The following is a 22,606-nucleotide window of genomic DNA, read 5'->3' as shown; positions in this document are numbered from 1 at the left end:
TGAGGGGGTTGTTTCAGACCATGATTCTGAGTTAAAATCAAGTGGAATTTTCCGTCGCAAAATTCATGATTTTTTTTTAGTTTACTTAAATTACTTTCAATTCTATACTTTTGCGATGGAAAATTCCACTTGATATTAACTCAGAATAATCAGATGAATCATCCCTCTCAGTATTCGTTACGATGACACTTACACCCCGTACAAGTACATACGGTAGCCATATAAGTAGGTATGGGTGTTAGTGACACCGTAACGAATACTGAGGGGGATGGTTCAGACCATGATTCTGAGTTGATATCAAGTGGAATTTCGTGTAAAAAAATTCATGAATTTTTTTCTTTTCTTTTTAATTATTTTCCAATCCATACTTTTGCGACGGAAATTTCTACTTGATATCAACTCAGAATCATGGTCTGAACCACCCCTCAAAGTTTTCGTTACGATGTCACTAACACCCTGTATATAGCCAATTTATAGGATGTAATGCATCGGAAGATATAATTTAACGATTCTCTTAACGACCTTATTATTACCTCGTAAACATACGAAGCTGAAAATAATCTATCTAATACTGTATCACTTATAAACTGTAAGGTGCCTTTGGCGGCTCAATAATAACCCTGACACCAGGGTTGATGAGGTTGGTAATGTACCTCTCAATCCACACGATAGAAGAAGACTGTAAGGTATAGTCCAGTTAGTGTAGGCAGTGAATGTCAATTGTCAGGAGATAGTAGCATTCACGTGTAAATACATTTACAACATTTATAAATGTATTGCAAAAAAATAATAAATGTTTTTAAATGTATTTAAGTTGAGCGTTAGGCTCACGATCCGGAGGTCCTGGGTTCGAATCTCATGTGGGGAAATATCACAAAAATTACTTTGTGATCCCTAGTTAACGCGCTCGTCTCGGCTTGACAAGAGCTGAGAGTTCAAACCCCTTCCGAGTCAGATTTCTTTTCTTATATTTTCTTTGTGAGTTTCCCTATGCACGGATAAGTGCTATAAAAAAATCGTTCAAGTCGCCAGTAAGCCACGTCAAAAAAACCTTGTAAGCAGAGATGTTGTCATGTGCACAAAAAACTGAAGCTATAACAATGATGAAGTACCTAAATTTTGCCGAAAATAAAGATACTTATTCACTTTGAGTTGTAGCTTGTTGTTGCTTAGGGGCAGCGAACAACGTTTCCAAGTTAAATAAAGTCACTCGAAAGGTTTCGTGAAAACATGACGTTTATGTGACATCTTTGTTCAGTACAGTAAAAGCGAGCAATTTTCCTTTCGATAGCATTATTTACTGACGTACCTATCTACTGTAGTCACAGACTAAAAAATAGTAAATACTAGTAGTGCTTTAGTCTATAAATATTAGGGTAGAACTCCCTACAGTATTGATTTTCAACTTGTTGAAAAATACAAGAGTGCAATGACATTTAGTACTTGGCTATTAATAATGTAAAAGATTTTGAACAAGGTTGAATTTTATTTGATATCAAGCTCGTGTGAGAGCGCAACATTTCATTCTCTTTTTAATGCAAAATCAAAATCATATCATTTTATTTGTACACGAGTCACTTACATATTCTTTTTCTCAACCTTTTCTCGAAGGACAGATTAATTTATAGATTAAAAAAATAAAAAATAATTCGTGACTTCGTATCAAAAGTCGCCGTAGCCGATTATGATAAAAAATCAGTCCAACAGGATTTCTTTTCCCTTTTCAGATTAGTATAGCGAAAGAGAAAAGTCTGAGTGGATCAATTGACCGGTTGAACGATTGGGAAAACCCTGGTTAAGGTCCATTCCATTAGGGCCTACAGGCGTGAGTATGTGTATGTACACGTATTGTCGTCATGTTTAGTTAATCACGGTGGATTTACTGGCTAAATAGGTTACTGCCCACCGAACCAGACATTGTTGCGCGTACGTCGATTGTGCAACACCGGTATTTCTGTACCGAAGTTATTCTGCTTTAGCTGTTGTCAACAAGCTATTGTTATGACAGTACTAGAATCCGTTCGAATTTTCAATACAGATGCTACTATATAGGCTATATAGACTTGTTTCGGTAAACGTAAACCAATCGAATTTAGACGTCGATTTTAGACGTTTTATCCAGTAGGGTTCGAAATTGTTTAATTCTCGGAGGATTGCAGAACTAGCATTTATTAGTGAGTCACTCAGTTGGTTCATCAGATGCCATCTCTATGTCATAGAGTCACTCCTATTCTACTAGTATACAACAACTCACCATGTGAGGTGAGGGGCAAGTTATTCCGCGCGGTGGTGTACGCGCGCTGTTGATGAAGTCCTTACTCTATGATACTACTAGTAAGAAACAACTCGCCACGTGACATCACTCTAGTGTAAGGAACAGCTCAACATTTGAGGAGAGGTGCGGTGATGGCCCGCGCCACCTTTGTGGAGTCCAGCGCGCTGTTGATGCAGTCCTTACTCTCTGGTACTACTAGTATAACGAATAACTCGCTATGTGAAATCACCCTAGAGTAATAGTAGTGTAAGGAAAAGCTCACCATGTGAGGTGAGGTGCGAGTTAATCCACGCGGTGGTGTACGCGCGCTGTTGATGAAGTCCTTACTCTGTGATACTACTAGTATGAGGAACAACTCACCAAGTGTCATCACTCTAGAATACTACTAGTGTAAGGAAAAGCTCACCATGTGAGGCGAAGTGCGGTGATGGTCCACGCCACCTTTGTGGAGTCCAGCGCGCGCTGTTGATGCAGTCCTCACTCTCTGGTACTACTAGTACAACTCGCCATGTGACGTCAGCTTAGAGAATTACTAGTGTAAAGAATAGCTCACCATGTGAGGTGAGGCGCGAGTTGATCCGCGCGGTGATGGCCCGCGCCACCTCCGTGGAGTCCGGCGCGCGCTGTTGATGCAGCCGCAGCCGCTCGAACAGACAGTCAGCCGCTGATTCGTCCGCCATGCGGTACGCTGCAAAAGGAAACAATTCTTCATGTAAGTATTTATATAGAGATTGTTTTATTAGGAAACAGGGTTAAATTAAGCAAATCTTAATTAGATTTGCGTCACGTAAAAAAAAGCTTTTTCTTCTTATCATGTGGGTTGTGAGGTGTAATATCAGCCTCATCAACCCTGGTGTCAGGGTTACGATTACTCATTTACATCAGTAATAGTAACCGGGACCAACGGCTTAACGTGCCTTCCGAAGCACGGATCATCTTGCTTTCGGACAATCAGGTGATCAGCCTGTAATGTCCTAACCAAACTAGGGATCACAAAGTAATTTTTACGATATTTCCCCATCGGGAATCGAACCTGGGCCTCCGGATCGTGAGTCCAACGCTCAACCACTGGACCACAGGGACCGTTGCAAAAAAAAAAGCTTTGTTTGGGCGAAAGACACATTGTCGTGATAATGGTTGTTGCCACATTTAATCAGGTAAATAATCCTATTGGGTAAGTACCTACATTAAAGTAATTGTAGAATTTCTGAGTCCAAAAACTACAAGAACATTAGATCATTCGTCATCATCATGATCGTTAAACGCCCAGATCGAAACGATCATAGTTGATGGTTTCATTACCTTTCACCATATAATTAATAATTATATTATTTATGGTACATCATAATTCATGTAGAGATTTTGTTATATATAGACTACATGTTCCTTTCCGATTTGTTTTGGCTCTGCGCACCCCATCAGGGAATACGGGTATGAGAAATACGAGTGCGATAATGACTTCACTTTTTTTTGACGTGATTTATTGTAGATTTGCCGCAGATGGCATTAACTACTTGGCTGGACAAATGGGGAGCGCTGAAGGCTCTCACCCGGTACAACTTTTAAGACAACAGGCCTGCGGGTGCCCAGTTGGGCGCGAACCTCAACTCAGGGCGTCGTCTGAGAGGATAAATATTTCGCGCGCGGGGTCGGTATCGGTGTCCTGAAGTGTTTGGTGTCGCGAGCTGATTGGCTGCCTCTATGGCTAGAGTAATCGGGTCGTCGGGATCGTATATTACGTCCTTCGGACGCTGATACTTTTCAGTACCGTCCCTAAGAGGGATGTAATGACTTCACATATTATACGATTACTTTGTATTTCAATGTAAACTGATGATCAGACTAATATTCAGGATTGCAGTGCCATAAACTATAAACTAGTTTTCACACCAGATGTTACCTATGCAATATTAAGACTATGTTTGTGGCCCTTAAATAACTAATGAATTTCTAAGTTTAGAAAAGAGATAATACGATTTATGTTATGTCCACTATCCGAGTTTGAAAGATTTGCTTCGTTCGAGGTTAGTGCATACGTCCAGGTTTTGCTATTGATCCGGGTTATATATTCAGGGCTATACAAGACTTAGTTAGAAAGGTTGGTAAGTATTCTAAGTAACTCTATGAAAGTATAATAGATTACTGTACTGTTTACAGTTGCTTAAAACACTATAGGAAAGATGTGTAAATTAAGAACAGAAAATAAGAATACAAAATTGAGTGAAAATGACATGTAAGGCATATTTTTCAAATAAAAATCAATTTTCTTGTAATTAAAATTGATTGCGGAATTTTTGGCACTTGCATCAGCTGTTTTCAGAATGTAAACATATAACCGATGCGAGGAATAACAATTACGAAAATGATCAAACGTACAAGAGTTTTTGACCCGTTAGTAAGTTGACATGTAAATGCTAAATGAGTCTTCTGTAATGTGAATTTGATTATGATAAGCATGAAGCGACAATATTGAGAGGAATGTAGGCCAAACAAAACATAACAAACAATGTGCTTGCAGCCGCGGCGTCTGGAACTGTGACATTTGAAATAAATCTGGGGATTGTCAAACAACAACTGTAGAATCGTAGGACGTACGTGCGTGTGCGTAGTGTAGTCCTTGCGAGGGTGCTTGGTTTTCGATTTGTGAATAAACAGTGTGTGGAGTGGTCGAGCCGCGGGTAGTGCGCCGAGCGACGGCTGCCGGCCGACTGAGGGGAAAAGCCGCGCGATGGCGCTGCGAGCGACGCCGGCGGAAAATATTTTTCTTTCACACCACAGAGTAACATCTACACTAGCCAAGTTTCAATAAAATCACTAGTTTTTAATGGTGATCAGTCTATTCACGTTTAATTAGGTACCGGTAGTACAATGTCTTCCTTGATAATAATTAATTCATCATTTTTGATTGTATATACATACAATAAATAGTTGAAATATGTGAATGGCTTTAGGTATGCAGGATATGAGATGAGAGTTACGAAGAAACATCCTGCTGTCAGAGTAAAGTAATTGCTTAAATAATAATCGCTAATATAAACATCTTTATTTTATTTATTTATTAGTGTTCCGTAGGACAGTAACCAAATATATATACTTATATACATATATATATATATATATATATATATATATATATACTTATAGACAACGCTTTACTTATACTGTTTTGAGCTTTACTTTTTTGGTTCCTGTGAGTCTGTACCTGACTAAACGATGCGACGTAATGTGAAAGAATAAAAATCAGTTTTTCTTTAGATACTTATTGATAAAGAAAAGTTTTAAAAAGTAGAAATTAAAATTCTTGTTGTTTACTTTTATTTCTCAACTTTTTATATCAGAAGTGTTTGAAAACTGAGCAGATGTTTCTTGTATGATATCTCTCAATGAAAATGTTTGTTTTCTCGAACATAGATCTTTGACGGTTCAAAATTATAATGTATTGTTTTTAAATTGGAATGTAACATGACAGAAAACATATTGTTGAAAATGAAATTTCAATGTAGAAATGGTAGAATAGATATTATGATACGTACATTCACATTTCTTTTTAGCTTTTCTTGGAATTTCAGGAGTTTGTGCCGATGATTCAGTTGCTGGAAAATTAAAAATAAAAGGTACTCGTGACTAATTTACATGTCCATTTGTATGTTTTTAAACTATTTGATGATTACAATATGAACTTTTTGGATTACGATAACTGTTCCACAATTCTTACGTATAAATAAATAAATGATATCTCTTTTACGCGGTTACCACTAATTCTGGCAGGTGACAATTCATGTTTCATCATTTGCCAGCACAGTTCACTCCATAGAACAATCGATACTGGTAATGCTAATATTTGTCCGTATAAGGTTAATATTTGTATGAAATCTTAGGTACCTTCGCTTCACCCGTATACGTCATTTACATCAATGTTTTAGAACTTCTTTTTAAAGTTTACAATATTTTCAACTGTGGAAATCAGCGATAGGTAATTTACGTATGGCTTGATATGTTTCGAAAATATCTACTACAGTTTCAGCTTTGCTATGAGTGGGGCTTATTGTAAGTACTCAGTTCAAGTTCTACTATAATAATTTTACCTGACATTTCTCATTCATCTGGAATTCCGAGAACTCAGTTTCTTTCGTTTACCTTATGTGCGTTATCATTACGGACACAATAATGCATTTCATTTCTATAGTTTTTGTGTGATTGGGAATTTTTGACAGTTTATAATTGTTTGTAATGTCACTAAATCTTTCTTTTGCACTTATGTATTCTGACGTAATCTTTACTGCCAGTGCAGTTACACAAACTTTTTGCAGTAACAAGGTTTGGTTTAAAGAGGATAAAAACCGCCTATTTCTCCCATCAGGTGTCGCTACTGTTGACTGTTCTTTTGTCAGTTCCCCATACAATTTGAGCAAACAAACATATTGTTATTGCGTATGGCAGGCAAATATCCTGCGTGGATCAAATATCCAGCTTAAGCTCCCTTAACCAAGTCTCTGCTGCATCCATCACACAATGCAGCTCGGCTATACCACCTGGAAACTGGTGCAGAGGGCACTTGTTCACTATGTGAGATATGGTTTGGTCCGGGTGACCACATTCACAGTATGGTGACTCCTTTAAGCCCCATTTACATAGGTGATGGTTTGACTTTCCATAGTCGGTCCTACACTGGTTCAGTCGTGTCCAGATTTTTCGATATTGTTTTGGTTTTATTACAACCCTTGGCGATTAACAGCAAAATCATAGTATTATATTTATTTTCTAAAGATCGGAAAGATGAAAGCTTAGAAAAACTGGTTTTTAATCAAAACTGCCTTTTTCCTACTGGCTGTTCGTAACTCATCTTTCAGACGGGATACACTCCACGTTGCTTCATATAGAGATATATAGGTATAGCAGTTTATCACGACTTTTAGGTAGACAGTATGGAGAACTGTCAAAATTTAGGAACACTTAACAGTGCTGCAGCCACGAGCTTCTAGTTTTTATCCTCATTCGCGTGTAAAGTATTTTGGATTGGTACCTTTACGAAATTATGTTTTACCAGTATACGTCCCACTGCTGGGCACAGGCTGTGCACTGCTGGTTGAAGGACATGTTTTTCTTACGGCTAATAGCCGGGAGCAATGGCTTAACGTGCCCTCCGAAGCACGGAAGGTAAGATGTTTTATACATGGACTTAGAATTTTTTCGCGCTTACGGTTTTACTGGCAAGTCAAATAAAAATTAGATGAGGTGATATGATACTGTAATACGATGCAAATAAAAAAGAAAGAAACGTCTATCCAACGAGTTAATACTAAATAGGTAGCAGCCGCAAATAATGGCACTTCAAACATTTTTTTTCTTTTCTTTTTTTTTATGTTACACCGACAAGAGCTTTAAATTGATGATGATGAAACTTTTCCACAAGTTTTCATTGCTTCCTTTTAATTAAATAATTGGTCAAAAATTATAGAATCAACCATTGATATATAATAATGTTATATTCAATCCTATATTATTACCTACTTACTCGTGTCGTGTACTTCTTGTATAAGTTATGCAAAATAGAACGTCGTGAGCTGAAAATAACAGCTTGAAACATCCGCTTCGATCGTTACTTCAAAATCGATTCGAATTATAAACATGATATTAACGAGTTTAATCAATAGGTTGTCAGGCGTGATAGTTGATTTTGTGGTGTTATTATGTAAGTAGAAGTTCGCACGAAACACTTTTATAAGACAGTACTTAAATAAAAAAATACCAACGTAATAGAATGGTACTTATCATGAAATAATACATAACATAACATAAGCTGGTATCATGATATAACATAAACCCAGGGTAGGGTGAGGTGCATCCATCGCAAAATGAACTAAGTACCCACACTGAGCTGTCTGTTAGACCAACGTGATAGTTTTTTTTTAGTTTATTTATTCAATATCAGCAATACAATTCATTTCTTAAAAGATAAGACGCCCTTCTGAACAGAAAAAAACCGTAAAGGTTTATGTATGCGCTTAACTCGCTACACTCAATTAGTAGGTAGGTACTACATAGTTTAACATGCGCCCAGTTAATACTTCTTTAACATTATTTAGTTCCTACACACGTCTGTGTGTAGCCTGCTAGGCAATTTATTTAAAATTTCTGGTAATAAGTATTCCGACTTCATCATGCTATACACATTATTATATTTCAGTAAATAGGTAAATAAGACAGTTGGTGAACCGTATATTGCCGTCTATAATAGACCATAACATGAATAACTTTATCTTCCCGCGCTCTAAGGCCGTTAGATGAGAAATCAAGAGTACTACACACCTATTTTAGAAAGTAAGCTCTATCTTTAATACTTAGCAAATATGAGACAGAATGCTTTTGACTGAGTCACATAGAAATGTCAAAGAGTGAGATTTGTTGCTGCGGGCTAACACCGAAATGTCACATTGAGATCACTATCAGAGCCAGGAACCTTGCAACTTGTCGGTTGCACGGTTGCATCATCCATTGAAAATTACTCGTTGATTGATCGTACAGGACTATAATATAATCCACCTTCAAGTCATTGCATGGCCGAGACGGAGATACAACTGTAAACTTTAGGGTAGCCATAAGTCATGAAATGAAACCATAAGATCCAAAACTTGCTTTTGGGCCTCGCCTGAGAGAAATTAGCCATCTAGTCCTTACGGTGTGTGGCCAGGAAGCCAGAAACTAATATAGAAACTAATTCAGTTGATAATTTGCAGCGTGGACTTAGGTGACTTTTTGGTATTGGCATCCTTCATAGGTAAAGTTTACACTATTTAAGAGTGACCGGTTTTGAAAGCTTATATTTCCATATGGCCTTCTGGTCAAGATAAAGCTTTCGTTAACGCAACATTAAAAACATTAAAACGTAATTAAACGAATTAGAATATTGTATTTGATTGACATAGAAGAATCTTAAGAAGAAGAAGGGACATTACGCATGTTTTTGTGTTATTTCGACAGTTTTTAATAATAAATTTGATATGTAAGTACTTATACTTATAATAGGTTGAAAGTTTTTAGGTATGAGCTTTTGTCGACTGAAATAAATGGTTTTATTATCATCATCATAAGAGTTTTTTGTAATTATTTCTTTTTATTTTGGTGCAATAAAGTGTATTTGTATTGTATTGTATTGTACTGCATCATTATTATATTAGCTTATGTTGGTCCCGTTTATCATTCCCGCAACATTATGTTTCTCTTTTAATAGTCATTTTGTGTAAGTTTTAAAGTCTGATGATTTTGTATTGTTATTGTGTGTGGCATCTTTTAAAATAATGAATTTATTTCTTTCGTTACATTTTCAGTCACTGTGGTCCTGTGGTACAACGGCTTGCTTCTCAATCCGGTACCGGACTTGCACCAATGAGTTATTAATTTATCTTAAGTGCAGTTTTCACTAACACAGCTCGACCATACTACCTATCAGGTTGGTCTAACAAAAAGCTCGGTGAGGTGTGGGTACATAGTGCATCTTTCAATCTTGATCGATGGGGCTGGCATAACAAATTTTGTTAAAAACCCTTAAGTAAATAAAAGACTAAAAAAAAAATTGTGCATCTTGCAATTAATGTACCTCTGACTACCTCAATTGGATATGTGTAAGTATGTGTGTTACATTCTGATTCCTTAAATTTTGTTTTTGTTCTGCTGAGCATTACTTAAAGAAATATACGTAAAGATGCATTTTTATCCCTTTGGTCAGAACAAGGGCCGACACTTATTTGTTCAATAATGTTTTGTTATCATAACATTAAGGGTGTTATATAACAGCAATTTGACAAATATTAAGATCAGTCATCTTGTAGGTCGCGAAGAGTGTCTTGTGATTAATAAATATGATTTTCGGCGTCTTAGCTTTGCTTTTGTTCATGTTTTTATCAGATTATTCGAAAAGGGCAATTTCGGGTGGTAAAAACGCTACTGATCCAATGGTATTTTTATTTTAATATTTTTTACATAATTTCTATATTTTTTATTCTTGAGCCGTGGTAACCAAGTTGGAAGAAAGCTTGACTACAGGTCGCAGCAAGAGTCTAATGATTTTAGAATTCATGTTAGATTAACAAGATTATCACGTGTTAAGCGGTGAAGGAAAACTTCGTGAGGAAACCCACATTCCCGAGAAATGTGTTCCGGAGGTATGTGACCTAACCTGTATTGGGTTGGTTTTCCTTTCGGGGGTTGGAAGGTCAGACACGCAGTCGCTTCTGTAAAAAACCGAACCTGTCCAATCTTCAGGTTTGGTAAGCGGACCTTGTGAAAACGAGATAACTTTTTTGTTCTTCAGCATAAAATTAGAAAAGTAAGCAGTTCTTAGATTGGAAAACAATCACCTCGTGAATACTTTAGAGTCCCGATACCGACCCCACTAACGGTATAGTCAATTTTGGAACGAGAGCCCTCGGCGGCGTACATTTAAATTCCTTTTTATTTTTAGTTAATTTATTTTGTAATTGAGTTCCTTTGTCTTTTTATTGAATAGTAGATTTGTAAAACTCATAATACGAGTATTTCTACATCTCTCACTTCGTTGTTCAATGCTGGAAGCGTTTTAAATGTCGTCTGCGTACGATTGTGATCCTTTCGGCCTTTCGATAAATTGACGATTAAGATGAATAATAAATCTTTTTAGTTTGTTTTTTGCTCTGTTGTTTATAAAGTTATTCGTCAACTTGTTTAGTATATGTACGACATGTATAAGCGGCTATTTTCAATTTGAGTACAATTTTTTATAGGAATAATAATGGTAATTAGATATCAGAGCAGGATAGTAATTTGCATTTGAATCTTGGTTCGTAAGTTGTTTTATTTAATCATTGTATTTATTTATCGCCATAGCTAGCGAGGAGTGAGTGTATACAGGGTGTTAGTGACACCGTAACGAATACTGAGGGGGATAATTCACCTCATGATTCTAAGTTAATATCATGTGGAATTTTCCGTCGCAAAATTCATATATTTTTTGCGTTTTTTTTAAATTATTTTCAACGCTATACTTTTGCGATGGAAAATTCCACTTGATATTAATTCAGAATAATGAGCTGTATCATCCCCCTTAGTACTTGATATCAACTCAGAGTCATGGTCAGAATCATCCCTCAAAGTTTTCGTTAGGATCTCACTAAAACCCTTACATCATAGCGGCGTACGGCCATTTAGACTAAAGTAAGACTCAAAGGGGGTGAGGTAAATCTAGTTCGGCGTCTGATACGATTTGGTGCGGGGCGGAGTGTTACCGTCCTACTATTATGAGGTCAATGACCCGTGGTCAGTATCCTCGAAAGAGTTAAAATAAAACTATTTTATTTATTATTTATCTTCGAAATATCCGTTTATAAAGTAATACATTTGTTATAGGTATTATTATAAGAGTACCTAACACTAAGATGATGCTTAAAGCACAGGCTTAATTTAGACTACTTTAGGCATCTGCTCAAACAATATTTTGTAACTTTGCCCGTTTCGCTCACTTTACAATAAGATCTCAAAAATGTTGTAAAATAGCTGTTTTGAAAATATATTTTTTTTATTTATTTATTCAGAACGCCACGGATCTGTCGATCACCAAAAAAGTACCGCTCCCATACCAGCGCAGTAAACATCCAAGAACTGAAAATTCGAAGTCATTCCACAAAATACTACTCGCTGGACTGAACAGAAGAGACAAAAGGCAAATACCACCAGAGGAGTTGCCGGAACATCAAGAAAATATGCGTAATTATTGGTATTTATTATTCACCGATTATGCCGATTCTTGGGAAGGCTGTTCAGCAGTGGACGATTTCTGGCTGGTGATGGTCGGCGGTGTTGAGTTACCCGGTCAGTCTGCCATCAGTTTTCTGTCAGTCTTAGCGGACTCATGCACTGGACTGATCAAATACTGACCGTGTAACATTTCTCTTAGGTACTTACAGGAAGAGTACAAGCAGCAGACCAAGTCTAATGGCATTATTGTTTTTATTTTCCAGAAAAATTCGCAAATGTGGCCACCATCACCATACAGCGGTCGGTGCATATGATTTACACTGTACTGAAAGCATTTTACGACGCGATTACATTCCATCGGGGCTGGGGAGGGCAGCCGCTTGAGATCGACATCACAAGGCCTGTTTGGTACATCAAAAACAGACTTTGGAGTTACGTACGTAATTCAGAACACGTGAAAATGGATAAACCCAAGTAAAAGGTGTTAGAAGTGTTGGTACACCACCTAACGTTTTTTTTACGCACCGCTTAGCCGAAGAAAAACAACTTTAATCTAATGAAAATGTATGTATGTGCGTATTATCAACCAATGTAACTAAAATGATTAAATGTTATACTCGATCCGCCTACTTTGTTTTTTAATAATATAATTATAAGTACCTTCCGTAATAAACTGAAATAATCAGAATGTTATCACCACTTAGCAAGTAATCGAGCAATTCAACTAGTACCGTCTTGGTTATGATTAATGATGAATGTTATTATGTACCCACTTTAGAACCCTGTCGCTTTAAGATATTTGACATTGGTGCGACTTACAGTTCAATTTGTCAATAAAGTTAATAAGTGTGATATGGTACTACAGTATATACGTACTTACATATTTAATGTAATAGTATATACGTAATAGGAACCAAAAGAAAGAGTTTGTATTTCATTAAATAAAACTGAAACAAATCAAAACCGTCGAATCTGTCTTAAGTTATGCTCTTAACTTGTTATGGTCTTATAACCAAAACCAATATAGAAAAGCTGGAAAATATGCAAATTAGGTTTTTAAACTCCTTGTTAATAAAAAAACTAAAAAAAAAATGTAAAGTTAACTATAGAATGCTATTCAAAATATGTAAAATTCTACCTGTCATTTCGAAACATAAATATTCATTATTAGTACATAATCACAGTAAACCCAATCTGCATCTGTCATAGTAAATAAAATAGATGATACGTACCAATTGCTAAATTGCATTTATACCAATGTTATTTAAGGCCTTAATAATAATCATCACTAGCCCATTAACGTCCCCACTGCTGGGGCTCGGCCTTCCCTATGGATGGATGGGGAGATCGGGCCTTAAACCACCACGCGGGCCCAGTGCGGATTGGTGGTTATTAACGACTGCTATAGCAGCCGGGACCAACGGCTTAACGTGCCTTCCGAAGCACGGAGGAGCTCGAGATGAAACTTTTTTTGTGGTCACCCATCCCACGACCGGCCTTTGCGAAAGTTGCTTAACTTCAACAATCGCAGACCGAGCGCGTTTGCCGCTGCGCCACCGAGCTCCTCACACAATCTCTCAGTTGGTTAAAATGTTACCTTTAAAGTACTTAGTAGAGTTTTAATGTCAGAAAAAGGTAATTTTTTTTTATTTATTTTTTTAATTTTTTTTTATATCTGTAATGTAAGTTTGTAAATGTGGCATCCAATATGGAAATAAATATTTTCTTTCTTTCTTTCTTAAATATATAACAACAAATAACAAAAATCGTGAAGGTAAAATATAAACCAGGCGGCATAATACTATTTTGGGCCTGGTTCTAGTTATATGGTTTTATAACTTATAGATAAGTAAGTAGAACTTTTTTTCGTTAAGATTGTTTTAATGAACCAGCTTATATGATACAGTTACCGACATAAAATACATGCTAGAAAAGTTTTTTATTTTTGCTTCCTGTTCTTATAAAATGATCTTTGGAAAACGATTAAGACGTGAAGGTCACTAAAAGGTAGGTACTTAAAGGTTGCCTGGAAGAGATTGCTACTTAGAAATAAGGCTGCCTATTGTACTCATTCTATTTCTCTTTTGTTTTGTATTTTGTTTTTTCCTGTTTGTGCAATAAAGCTTTTGTTATATATTATGTTATGTTATGTAAGTTTGTTTAAATTTCAAAACTGTTTCAGTTTCTAATCCGAGAAGAGATATTTTTATTATACATACATAAATAAGATCACGCCTATCTCCCGATGGGGTAGGCAGAGACCACGGAATTTCACCTACTACGTTCCTGACACACCACTTTCGCTTCTTGTACTCTCATAAAAGACTATTTCCATTTTAAACATAAGCATATTTAAGCAGGGTGAAACATACTATTAGTTCAACTTGCTATGCATGTACCCCTGACTACCCCAATTGGAATATAGTCGAGAGCTTATGTAATGTGTTTTTGACATATTTATTTTTTTAATTAATTAATATTTATAATAAAAAAATAACCAGTAAAATATAGAGTAAGTATATAAATTAAGTCAAATCGGAATGTTTTTCCTTTTTCTTGTCTATTTGATGCATCTCCTTGCAAGGCGTGGGTGTTGTATGTGCTTTGATATTCGAATGGCGTATCTAGTTTCTTTATATGCTAGTGGGTGTTCGTCGGAGTGGTATATAAGAGTGGTATGGACAAAGCGCGTGTAGACCTCTATAGTTCCTCCGATATGAAGGTACGCACCGACCTTGAAATAACATCGTCGTATAGTGAAATTCAAAAGTGTTAATGTATCATAATTCTCCACGTATTACTTTAACAGTTTATTAAAATAAATGTTGTTATCATGAATATATTTCAAAATGCATAATATCATATTTAGTGCGATTAAAGTATTAATTTAAGTGATGAGTGATAAGTGTCAAAAATATATTGATCAAGTGTACTTACCTATAACTGCGTGATCGGTCATACATAGTTGCTTTTTTTGACGTGATTTATTGTAGATTAACTACTTGGCCGGACAAATAGGGAGCGCTGAGCCACCCGGTATACATAATTTACGCGCTACTTACTGTGTTGTGTGGTTAAAATCTAAATTAGTGTTACTTTGTATGTTCGGAATATTGATAATAAAATAGATGTTAGACCAGCAAAAATACTACCTAAAATAATATGAATCACATTTACCCATATAGACGAAATATTAGCACATAAAAATGTTCTATTTGCATAAATATCTACGATCAAATATTGGACAGAACAAGTTTGATAATCTACTTAACCCTTAAACAGGCCCCGAAGAACTGCTGTAAGAAATAAAGTGTTATATATGGATTTAGGCTTTGAATAGCGGCCTGTATGATTCCTTATCAACACATTCAGAAAAAAAACACTGAAAGTCCTGAAAAAAAATGTGGGAAAACATAATCCCATTGCCTGGATAGAGACTATCCTTTATGTGATAGCTATATATAAATGTCGAATGTTTGTCTGTTCATAATAAATTCTAGTGTTTGATTACTAGATCATTATTATTTTAAATTGTAATTGCTATTACTTATTTAATTATTTATTTATAAATAATTTAATTTAAAAATAATTGTATTAATTTTTTATATTTATAGAGGTTATTATGTGGTAAGTAAATCAAATACTTTTTATTATAAATCCCATTTATTTCACATTTTATTATGAATCCCAAATTAGTATAATTTGTGTATAACATAATCATAATAAATTTGTTTGTAATCGAAATGATGCGTAGTTTTTAGTAAAACAAATATGTTTAAAAAAAACACAAGTAACGTCGGGTGCAAAGGCTAGTATAAAAAAATTGGTGATTTGAACAGGCAAAGGATATATAGCTCCCACAAATAAGTTCGACTCAACAGGCTTTGGTCACATGTTCCCCACATTATTATTTGCCTTGTTTTAGACAATTTAGCAAGAAATCAACTAGAAATAATGCAAATCCTGTTAGGAAAATTCAAAATCTCTAACATATCAAAAAATTGCACGACTTATCTTTCTTTGTTTCGCCATAATCTGTATAAAACCACCACAGTCACTCAAAAACACGTCTCTAACGGACAGACGAAACTCGAATGGCTGTCAGTGTCACTTACGTTCGGATACACAAAGTTTGAAAATTCGGAACCATAGAGTATATATTTACGATTAAATTTTGACAGATTGTGGACTCTTTATTGCCAAAACCTGGCTACAGCATCGAAAAATCAATGTGGGACACATATGTCCGCGGCCTGCTTAAGGGTTAAACAGAATAAATCATTTAATAAGTTGCTTTGAAAGATTTTTGGCGTTGATTTCTGCTTATAATACCAGAGGTTTAGATGATATTAGGTTAAGATGATGAGTTGAACTTCTCATTCAAGAATTGATTAACGCACCAGGTACATTACATACTCATATTGAGAGATTTTGCAGGCTACGTTCCCAAAAAAAATATAATGTGATAATGATCTATTTTCTCATTACTCGGGTACATAATTATTCAAAAATATAATGGTCCACGGAGGTCCGTGTTGCTCTATAAATGTAATAACAGAAGCATATATAAAAATATAATAAGAGTTGCTTGATATTTGGATCAGATTATACTTATATAGAATGTTAATGCCACCTATATTGCTTCTATTTATTTTGATCAGAATAATAATGAATGGAAGATGTGTTGTGCCTGGGTGTAATAAAAATGGTCATCATTTATACCCAAAAACAAATTTAAAGATGCATATATCTGTTATCCATGAAATCAGAAGGTTAACGAAGACATTTTTTACAGCGTCACCTATATTTTTTTTTTGGCAACGTAGTCAGGAAAGGCCCTCATTGTAGATGCAAGTAAAGAAACTTCTTTTATCGTTATGGCAGTAAAGAAAAGCTACATGTGGCCGAAGCTATTTAAACTGGCGCCACGCTATAATGGCCGATTTGACGTTTGCCCAGCTGATGAACTTCATGAAGTTTCGTATTAAATAATAACTACCTTAAATGAGTAAAACAGCCGTACTTCATTGTACTAAACAAGTGTCAAATTAATTGTTAATTATAATGACGGAGCGAATTGCTATACTTTATTTGTCAAAACTGCCGATAGATTAGTAGTATTTTTAGTAGATACGCGCTTTGTGACACGCAGCTTGTGTGTACTCGTAATAATATCTCTATTATCTTAGAAAATCAAACGAATATGAGTAAATATAACACAGTGTAATTGCCGAGGGAATTGCAGGAATGCAAAATGTGTTAATTGACAGATGTTTATGAATTTTATTTTCAATAAGTACATATTTTTCTTTAGATATTATTCATAATTACAGAAACTGTTACTCAATATTTCATGAAGGATTCCTGGGAAAGCGAGGAATACCTATTAGAACTATACAAAATAATAATAATAATAATAAAAAAGTTTATTTAGGTAACCTACGACACACATATACATTTACAACATCAAAATATACACACACCTCTACTACTAATACTATACCGCGTTAAAATAGCTTGTTTACAATGACTACAATTTCGTCACATCACTAATTTAAGAGCCACGCAGTGTTCGGTGTAGCATTATTCTTGTCTATCAAAGGCCAATCAATTCTTTCACTTCCTTATAAGACGTGACGTTCGCCTTCTCTTTAATATGTTCCATGAAAGCTCTTTCTTTGTCTTCCCCTTTATGATGTAGCTTCCTTTCTAAGATATTTTTAATAAATTCGTCGTGTCTTATTAAGTGTCTAATCATCTTACCTCTTCTGTCCACTTTGACACAAATACTTACACTTTCGTACCTATCAACCTAGTGGTTGCATATTATCTTTTATCCTCTTGTTATTCTAATATTAGTTTTAACGGGGTGTTCTTACCATCCTCATCTCTGTTCAGTTGGACTTATATAACCTGTTTACCTTATGAGGGCGATACGGCATACCACTTATTACGGTCACGTTGGTCTGACAGAAAGATCGGTGAAGCGTGTGTACTTACTTCATCTTGCGATCTTCTAACTAGTCCAATTGGGATATTATGAGCTTATGTCATGTTTGTGTTATCTTATGTTTTATATAGTACAATTAAAAAACATGTAAGTAGTTGTTTTAGGCGGATGAGACGTTCGTTATATAAAAAATGACGATTCAAAGTGTAACTATGTTAACTACTGAATAAAGATATTTTTGAATTTGAATTTGAAACATGTTCTTTTTGTGTATAGGTTTTATTACTAACACTGGTATGCGCGGCTGCGGCGGCTCAAGTGACGGCGGGGGCTGCGTCGACGGCGATTGCTTGGCCTGGAGCCATACCGGTGGCCAGCGCTTTCCAGAAGACCATCGTCACACCGCAGACGAAGACCGTCGCTTATGCTACCACGCAGTACATTAATGCGGTAAATATTCTTACTTTTAAGGTGACAGGGCGCACCTTGCCACTATATTTATAGAGCGTGTGGTAGACCTTGTCGCTCTCGCATTGGCTTTAATAGTCATGAAAGAAGGTTGTGGGTTTTGAAACCTCATCATCATCAGGACTCAAGATGTATGAGTATAATGATAATGTATGATGAGTGTAAGGAAAAACGGAACCCTTATTAGAATAGCTTTGTTGTACGTCTATATGTTTGTCTGTTAAAACCCTTTTTCTTGAGAATGCGTGCAGGTATCAAGTTTAAATAAACTTCTATTATGTCCGCGGTCACTAGAAGCTGTAAAAATTCAAGCTTCCAAGGATAAGGCGTTTCCAACCTTATTTTCATACATTTCGTAAGGGAGTCAAAACCTATGAGGCACTTCCCATACACGTCAGATCATGAAATTTGGCAAAAAGGAAGTTCTTAGATCATAAGTAAAGGAAAAAATAATGTGCGAGTTCAAACTTATTTGCAGTATTTAAACTAATCTCGACCTATGTCGATGTATGGGGAAAAATATGATTGTGTGATTACAAACTATTTACAGTTGGTAAACTAATCACCCTGTTTCGATGTATGGAGCCTCTATCTCATCATAGCCTCCCTTAGATAACGCTTGCCTCTCACTTTGAGGTTGGAAGTGCGAATCCAGCACAGGTCTAAACCAATAATTGTCGAATTTGTTTTCGAATTCGTGTTTGGATCATAAATTATTATCACGTGCTCAGCGGGGAAGGAAAACAGTGTAAGGGAACTTGTATTGGGCTGGTTTTCCATTCGCGGGTTGGAAGGTCAGACAGGCGGTCGCTTCTGTGAAAAACCGGACCTGTCAAATCTTCAGGTTAGGTAAGCGGACCCCGTGAAAAACGGAATAATGCTAGGGAGATGATGAGTCAAAGCACTTGCACTTGACCGGACTTTTTAGAGTACTCAGTCTAAACCAGCGAGCATACAAACAGTTAGTCAAACAAAGCACAGGTATTAATGGGAGTGATTGAACAAGTAAAAGTGGTGTGTCAACATCGTAGTAAGTCGAATTCTGTAATCTCTGCCTACCTAAGTGGGAAATAGGCGTGAAAAATACTATTAGTGACTAACAAATATCATCATCATCATCACCAGCCCATTAACGTCCCCACTGCTGGGGCACGGGCCTTCCCTACGGATGGATAGGGAGATCGGGCCTTAAACCACCACGCGGGCCCAGTGCGGATTGGTGGTTATTAACGACTGCTAATGCAGCCGGGACCAACGACTTAACGTGCCTTCCGAAGCACGGAGGAGCTCGAGATGAAAACTTTTTTTTTTCTGTGATCACCCATCCTATGACCGGCCTTTGCGAAAGTCGCTTAACTTCAACAATCGCAGACCGAGCGCGTTAACCGCTGCGCCACCAAGCTCCTCAAATATAACATGCATATTTTTTTTTCGGAAATCCGCCCTCCAACTTCAAAGAGGGGTGAAATTTTACATGGGACTTTTAGCAGTTTTCAGGGTAGGAAAAGGGAACCGTGTTACCCTGTATTTAAAGCGAGTGAAGCCGCGGGCAAAAGCTATTATAAATGCTTACTCTACCTTTTCGGGAACGGGAAACCCGTCATCTTTGTTTTACCTTGAAAAGGATGCGGCGCGCTACGCAAAAGCATTTAAATTAACTTGCCTATTTCGTCGCATTGACTGCTAAAGCGATTCGAGTATCGACCATTAATCGGTCGGCTACCTATTCAAGCATTGTTAAAATATCGCTAATAACTATAATAAAGCCAACATTTTTTTTACAGTTGCCGTTATCGTACCAACTAGGAGTTCGGCCACAATTGGCATACCAGTTTCCTCAATTGAGCCCCTTCGTCCAGCCTGCTTATTATCCAGTTGGATCCGCCACATACTTCCCTTCAAGTAGTATCTACTACCCGTCAGTGGCTCCGGTTGCTTCGTATCCCATCGCTCCGATTGGTCCAATCGCTCCGGCTGCACCTGAGCAACCATCCGGAAACCCACCATCGACACCAGAACAATCGCAAGGCGATGCCGACACTTCTGTAGTAGATTCCGCGGAGTTCCCAACACAACAGCAAGACCAATCCAGTCAATTACAGTCCACCCCTTCATATTCTGACTTCCCACAAACTCCTCAAGATTCTGAGCCCTCTTTCCCTCAGAACCCAGAATCATCATTCCCACAGACCCCAGAATCATCTTTCCCACAAAATTCCGAGCCATCGTTCCCCCAGAACCCAGAGCAGCCTTCAAATCCCCAGAACTCACAGGAATCTTCTACTCCCCAGACACCCCAGAACGATCAACCAAGCTTCCCTCAAGCCCCTGAGGGCAGTCCTTCATTCCCGCAATTCCCACCTGGATCGCAATTGCCGTCTTTCCCACAATTCCCTCAGGATTCTGGATTGCCATCGTTTCCGCAATTTCCTCAACAAGGTTCAGGGGGTTCACCTTCGTTCCCGCAATTCCCTCAAATCCCGCAATTCCCGCAAGGATCAGGAGGTTCACCTTCCTTCCCCCAGTTCCCCCAACTGCCGCAATTCCCGCAGTTGCCCTCGAATCCGTCATTCCCTCAGCCTTCACCGAGCCCTCCCTCTTCCTTCCCATCAGGCGACAACGGTGACAAAGGTCTGAATGATGAGGACACGGTATCCATAGAATCCGCCTAAGGTTTAAGACATTGTGATAATATGATAAATAAAATAGTCAAATTCACAAGGTTATTTTATTTATTCAAATGGAATCGATATTAACTAATTCGCAGTTTCGACATTATACTTTCGAACGATATGTTTCTACAAAATTACACGAAAATTTCTCAAATAGTACCTTTAATTTTATTTACCTGTATAAACTACTGAATTACGTAATTGTTATCTGTATAATTATATTACTTATTTTAAAAACTACATAATAGTTTGGATTCCAACGACGAGAATTTGGAGGAATTACTTTAATACTCAACTGAAATACTTATTTACATAAAAAAACATGCATGGACCTGCATGAAAAAGACAAATATAATTAGGAGTGTGAAGGTATATCTTTCTATGAATATTTATATGTCAAAACCCCTGTCAGATTATAAAAGCAAAGTGCCGGCAAATGGTTATTGACAAACTTCAAATTCAAGGTATAAAGGCGTGAATTTGACTACATTATGGACGGACATAATTATGTGTCTGGATAGAATTTTCCAATACTTAAACATAATATGAGAGCCATACATTAAACATAATTCAAGGAATTGAAAAATAAAAAAATAGGTAAAATTAGCTCAGCACTATGCTTATTCCCAATTAGGCTAGTCAGAATTACTGGCATATCAAGATGAACTGATCCTACTACTACGCTTCACCGAGCTTTCTGTTAGACCAACGCGATACCTACATCGCGGAAAAGAAATACGTAACTAAATTGTACTGTTTTAAAAAAAGATTTTTGGACAAGTTTCACATTTATCCAGGCAGTGATGGCATCGCTCGAATCGCCCATATGAAGAATAAATACTTCACCACAGCGGCCACCACCACGCCACTTATTGTTATGGAGAGTTATGTGTTTGACCAATATGTACGTATGTGTGTATGCACGTCTGTTCCAACCTAACTTCTAAACTACCTGTCAGAATTTGACAAATTAGGTGTCACTAGAAGCGTCTTGATTATGCGTCGGTTATAGGCTATGTGACATCCGGCGAAATTCAATGTGCCGCCCTCTAGATGACATAAAGCGAGGACGATAATCATTTTTCAAATGGTAGTGAATGAATGGGCGTATTTTGCACATTTCAAATATGTACATATTACTATATCGATAATTACGTTGTATTGATTACATGATTGCTCAGACACGTTCTGGATAGGTTTTATCTCCAAATCTTGTATAAAACACGAAGGTATTGGAAGCAAGTTATCTTAATAAATAAGATCCCAAAATAGTATAAATAACGATATAAGTTTAAAAACTAAAACCCGACTACAGAAAAACGACGCTCTAAAAGGTATGAAAGAAGAAAATGGTTATATTTACAAGAAATTCTTGCGAATAGTGATGTTTAGAAAATAACCCTGGTCGTATGCGTATCTGTCCTAAGAATTTGTTTACCACGGCATGCGACCACGGCTATCTCCTAAACATCACAAGAATGCATTCGCAAGAATTTCTGTGAAATATACCTA

General features: G+C 36.7%; 2 protein-coding genes across 3 annotated transcripts in view; one reads left to right on the top strand and one right to left on the bottom strand.

Moving 5' to 3' along the window:
* Nucleotides 1-4,971, bottom strand: part of LOC126373269 (cytosolic carboxypeptidase 1-like) — an 86,468-nt gene extending 81,497 nt beyond the window's left edge. For both annotated transcript variants that reach the window (XM_050019335.1, XM_050019344.1), the window contains exons 1-2: nt 4,871-4,971; nt 2,829-2,963 (exon numbers count right to left, since the gene is read on the bottom strand). In XM_050019335.1, coding sequence (XP_049875292.1) covers nt 2,829-2,955 — 127 coding nt within the window. In that variant the 5' untranslated portion in view covers nt 2,956-2,963; nt 4,871-4,971. The remainder of the gene's footprint in view (nt 1-2,828; nt 2,964-4,870) is intronic.
* A 9,744-nt stretch (nt 4,972-14,715) lies between these two features.
* On the top strand, nt 14,716-21,096 carry LOC126373344 (uncharacterized). Its single transcript, XM_050019488.1, has 3 exons — nt 14,716-14,726; nt 18,231-18,404; nt 20,207-21,096. The coding sequence occupies exons 1-3, from the start codon at nt 14,721-14,723 to the stop codon at nt 21,092-21,094; spliced, it is 1,068 nt and encodes a 355-aa protein (XP_049875445.1). The 5' UTR covers nt 14,716-14,720; the 3' UTR covers nt 21,095-21,096.
* The last annotated feature ends 1,510 nt before the right edge of the window (nt 21,097-22,606 follow it).

This window comes from Pectinophora gossypiella, chromosome 2 (genome assembly GCF_024362695.1).
Source record: "Pectinophora gossypiella chromosome 2, ilPecGoss1.1, whole genome shotgun sequence".
Taxonomy (NCBI): Eukaryota; Metazoa; Arthropoda; class Insecta; order Lepidoptera; family Gelechiidae; genus Pectinophora; species Pectinophora gossypiella.
Note: the sequence above shows the minus strand (reverse complement) of the source record. Positions and strands in the feature narration are given on the sequence as shown.

What these genes read in the sequence shown, in the direction of transcription:
- LOC126373344 (XM_050019488.1), top strand. An exon ending in CCACGCAGTACATTAATGCG is followed by an intron (nt 18,405 to 20,206) that starts GTAAATATTCTT and finishes TTTTTTTTACAG; the next exon opens with TTGCCGTTATCGTACCAACT.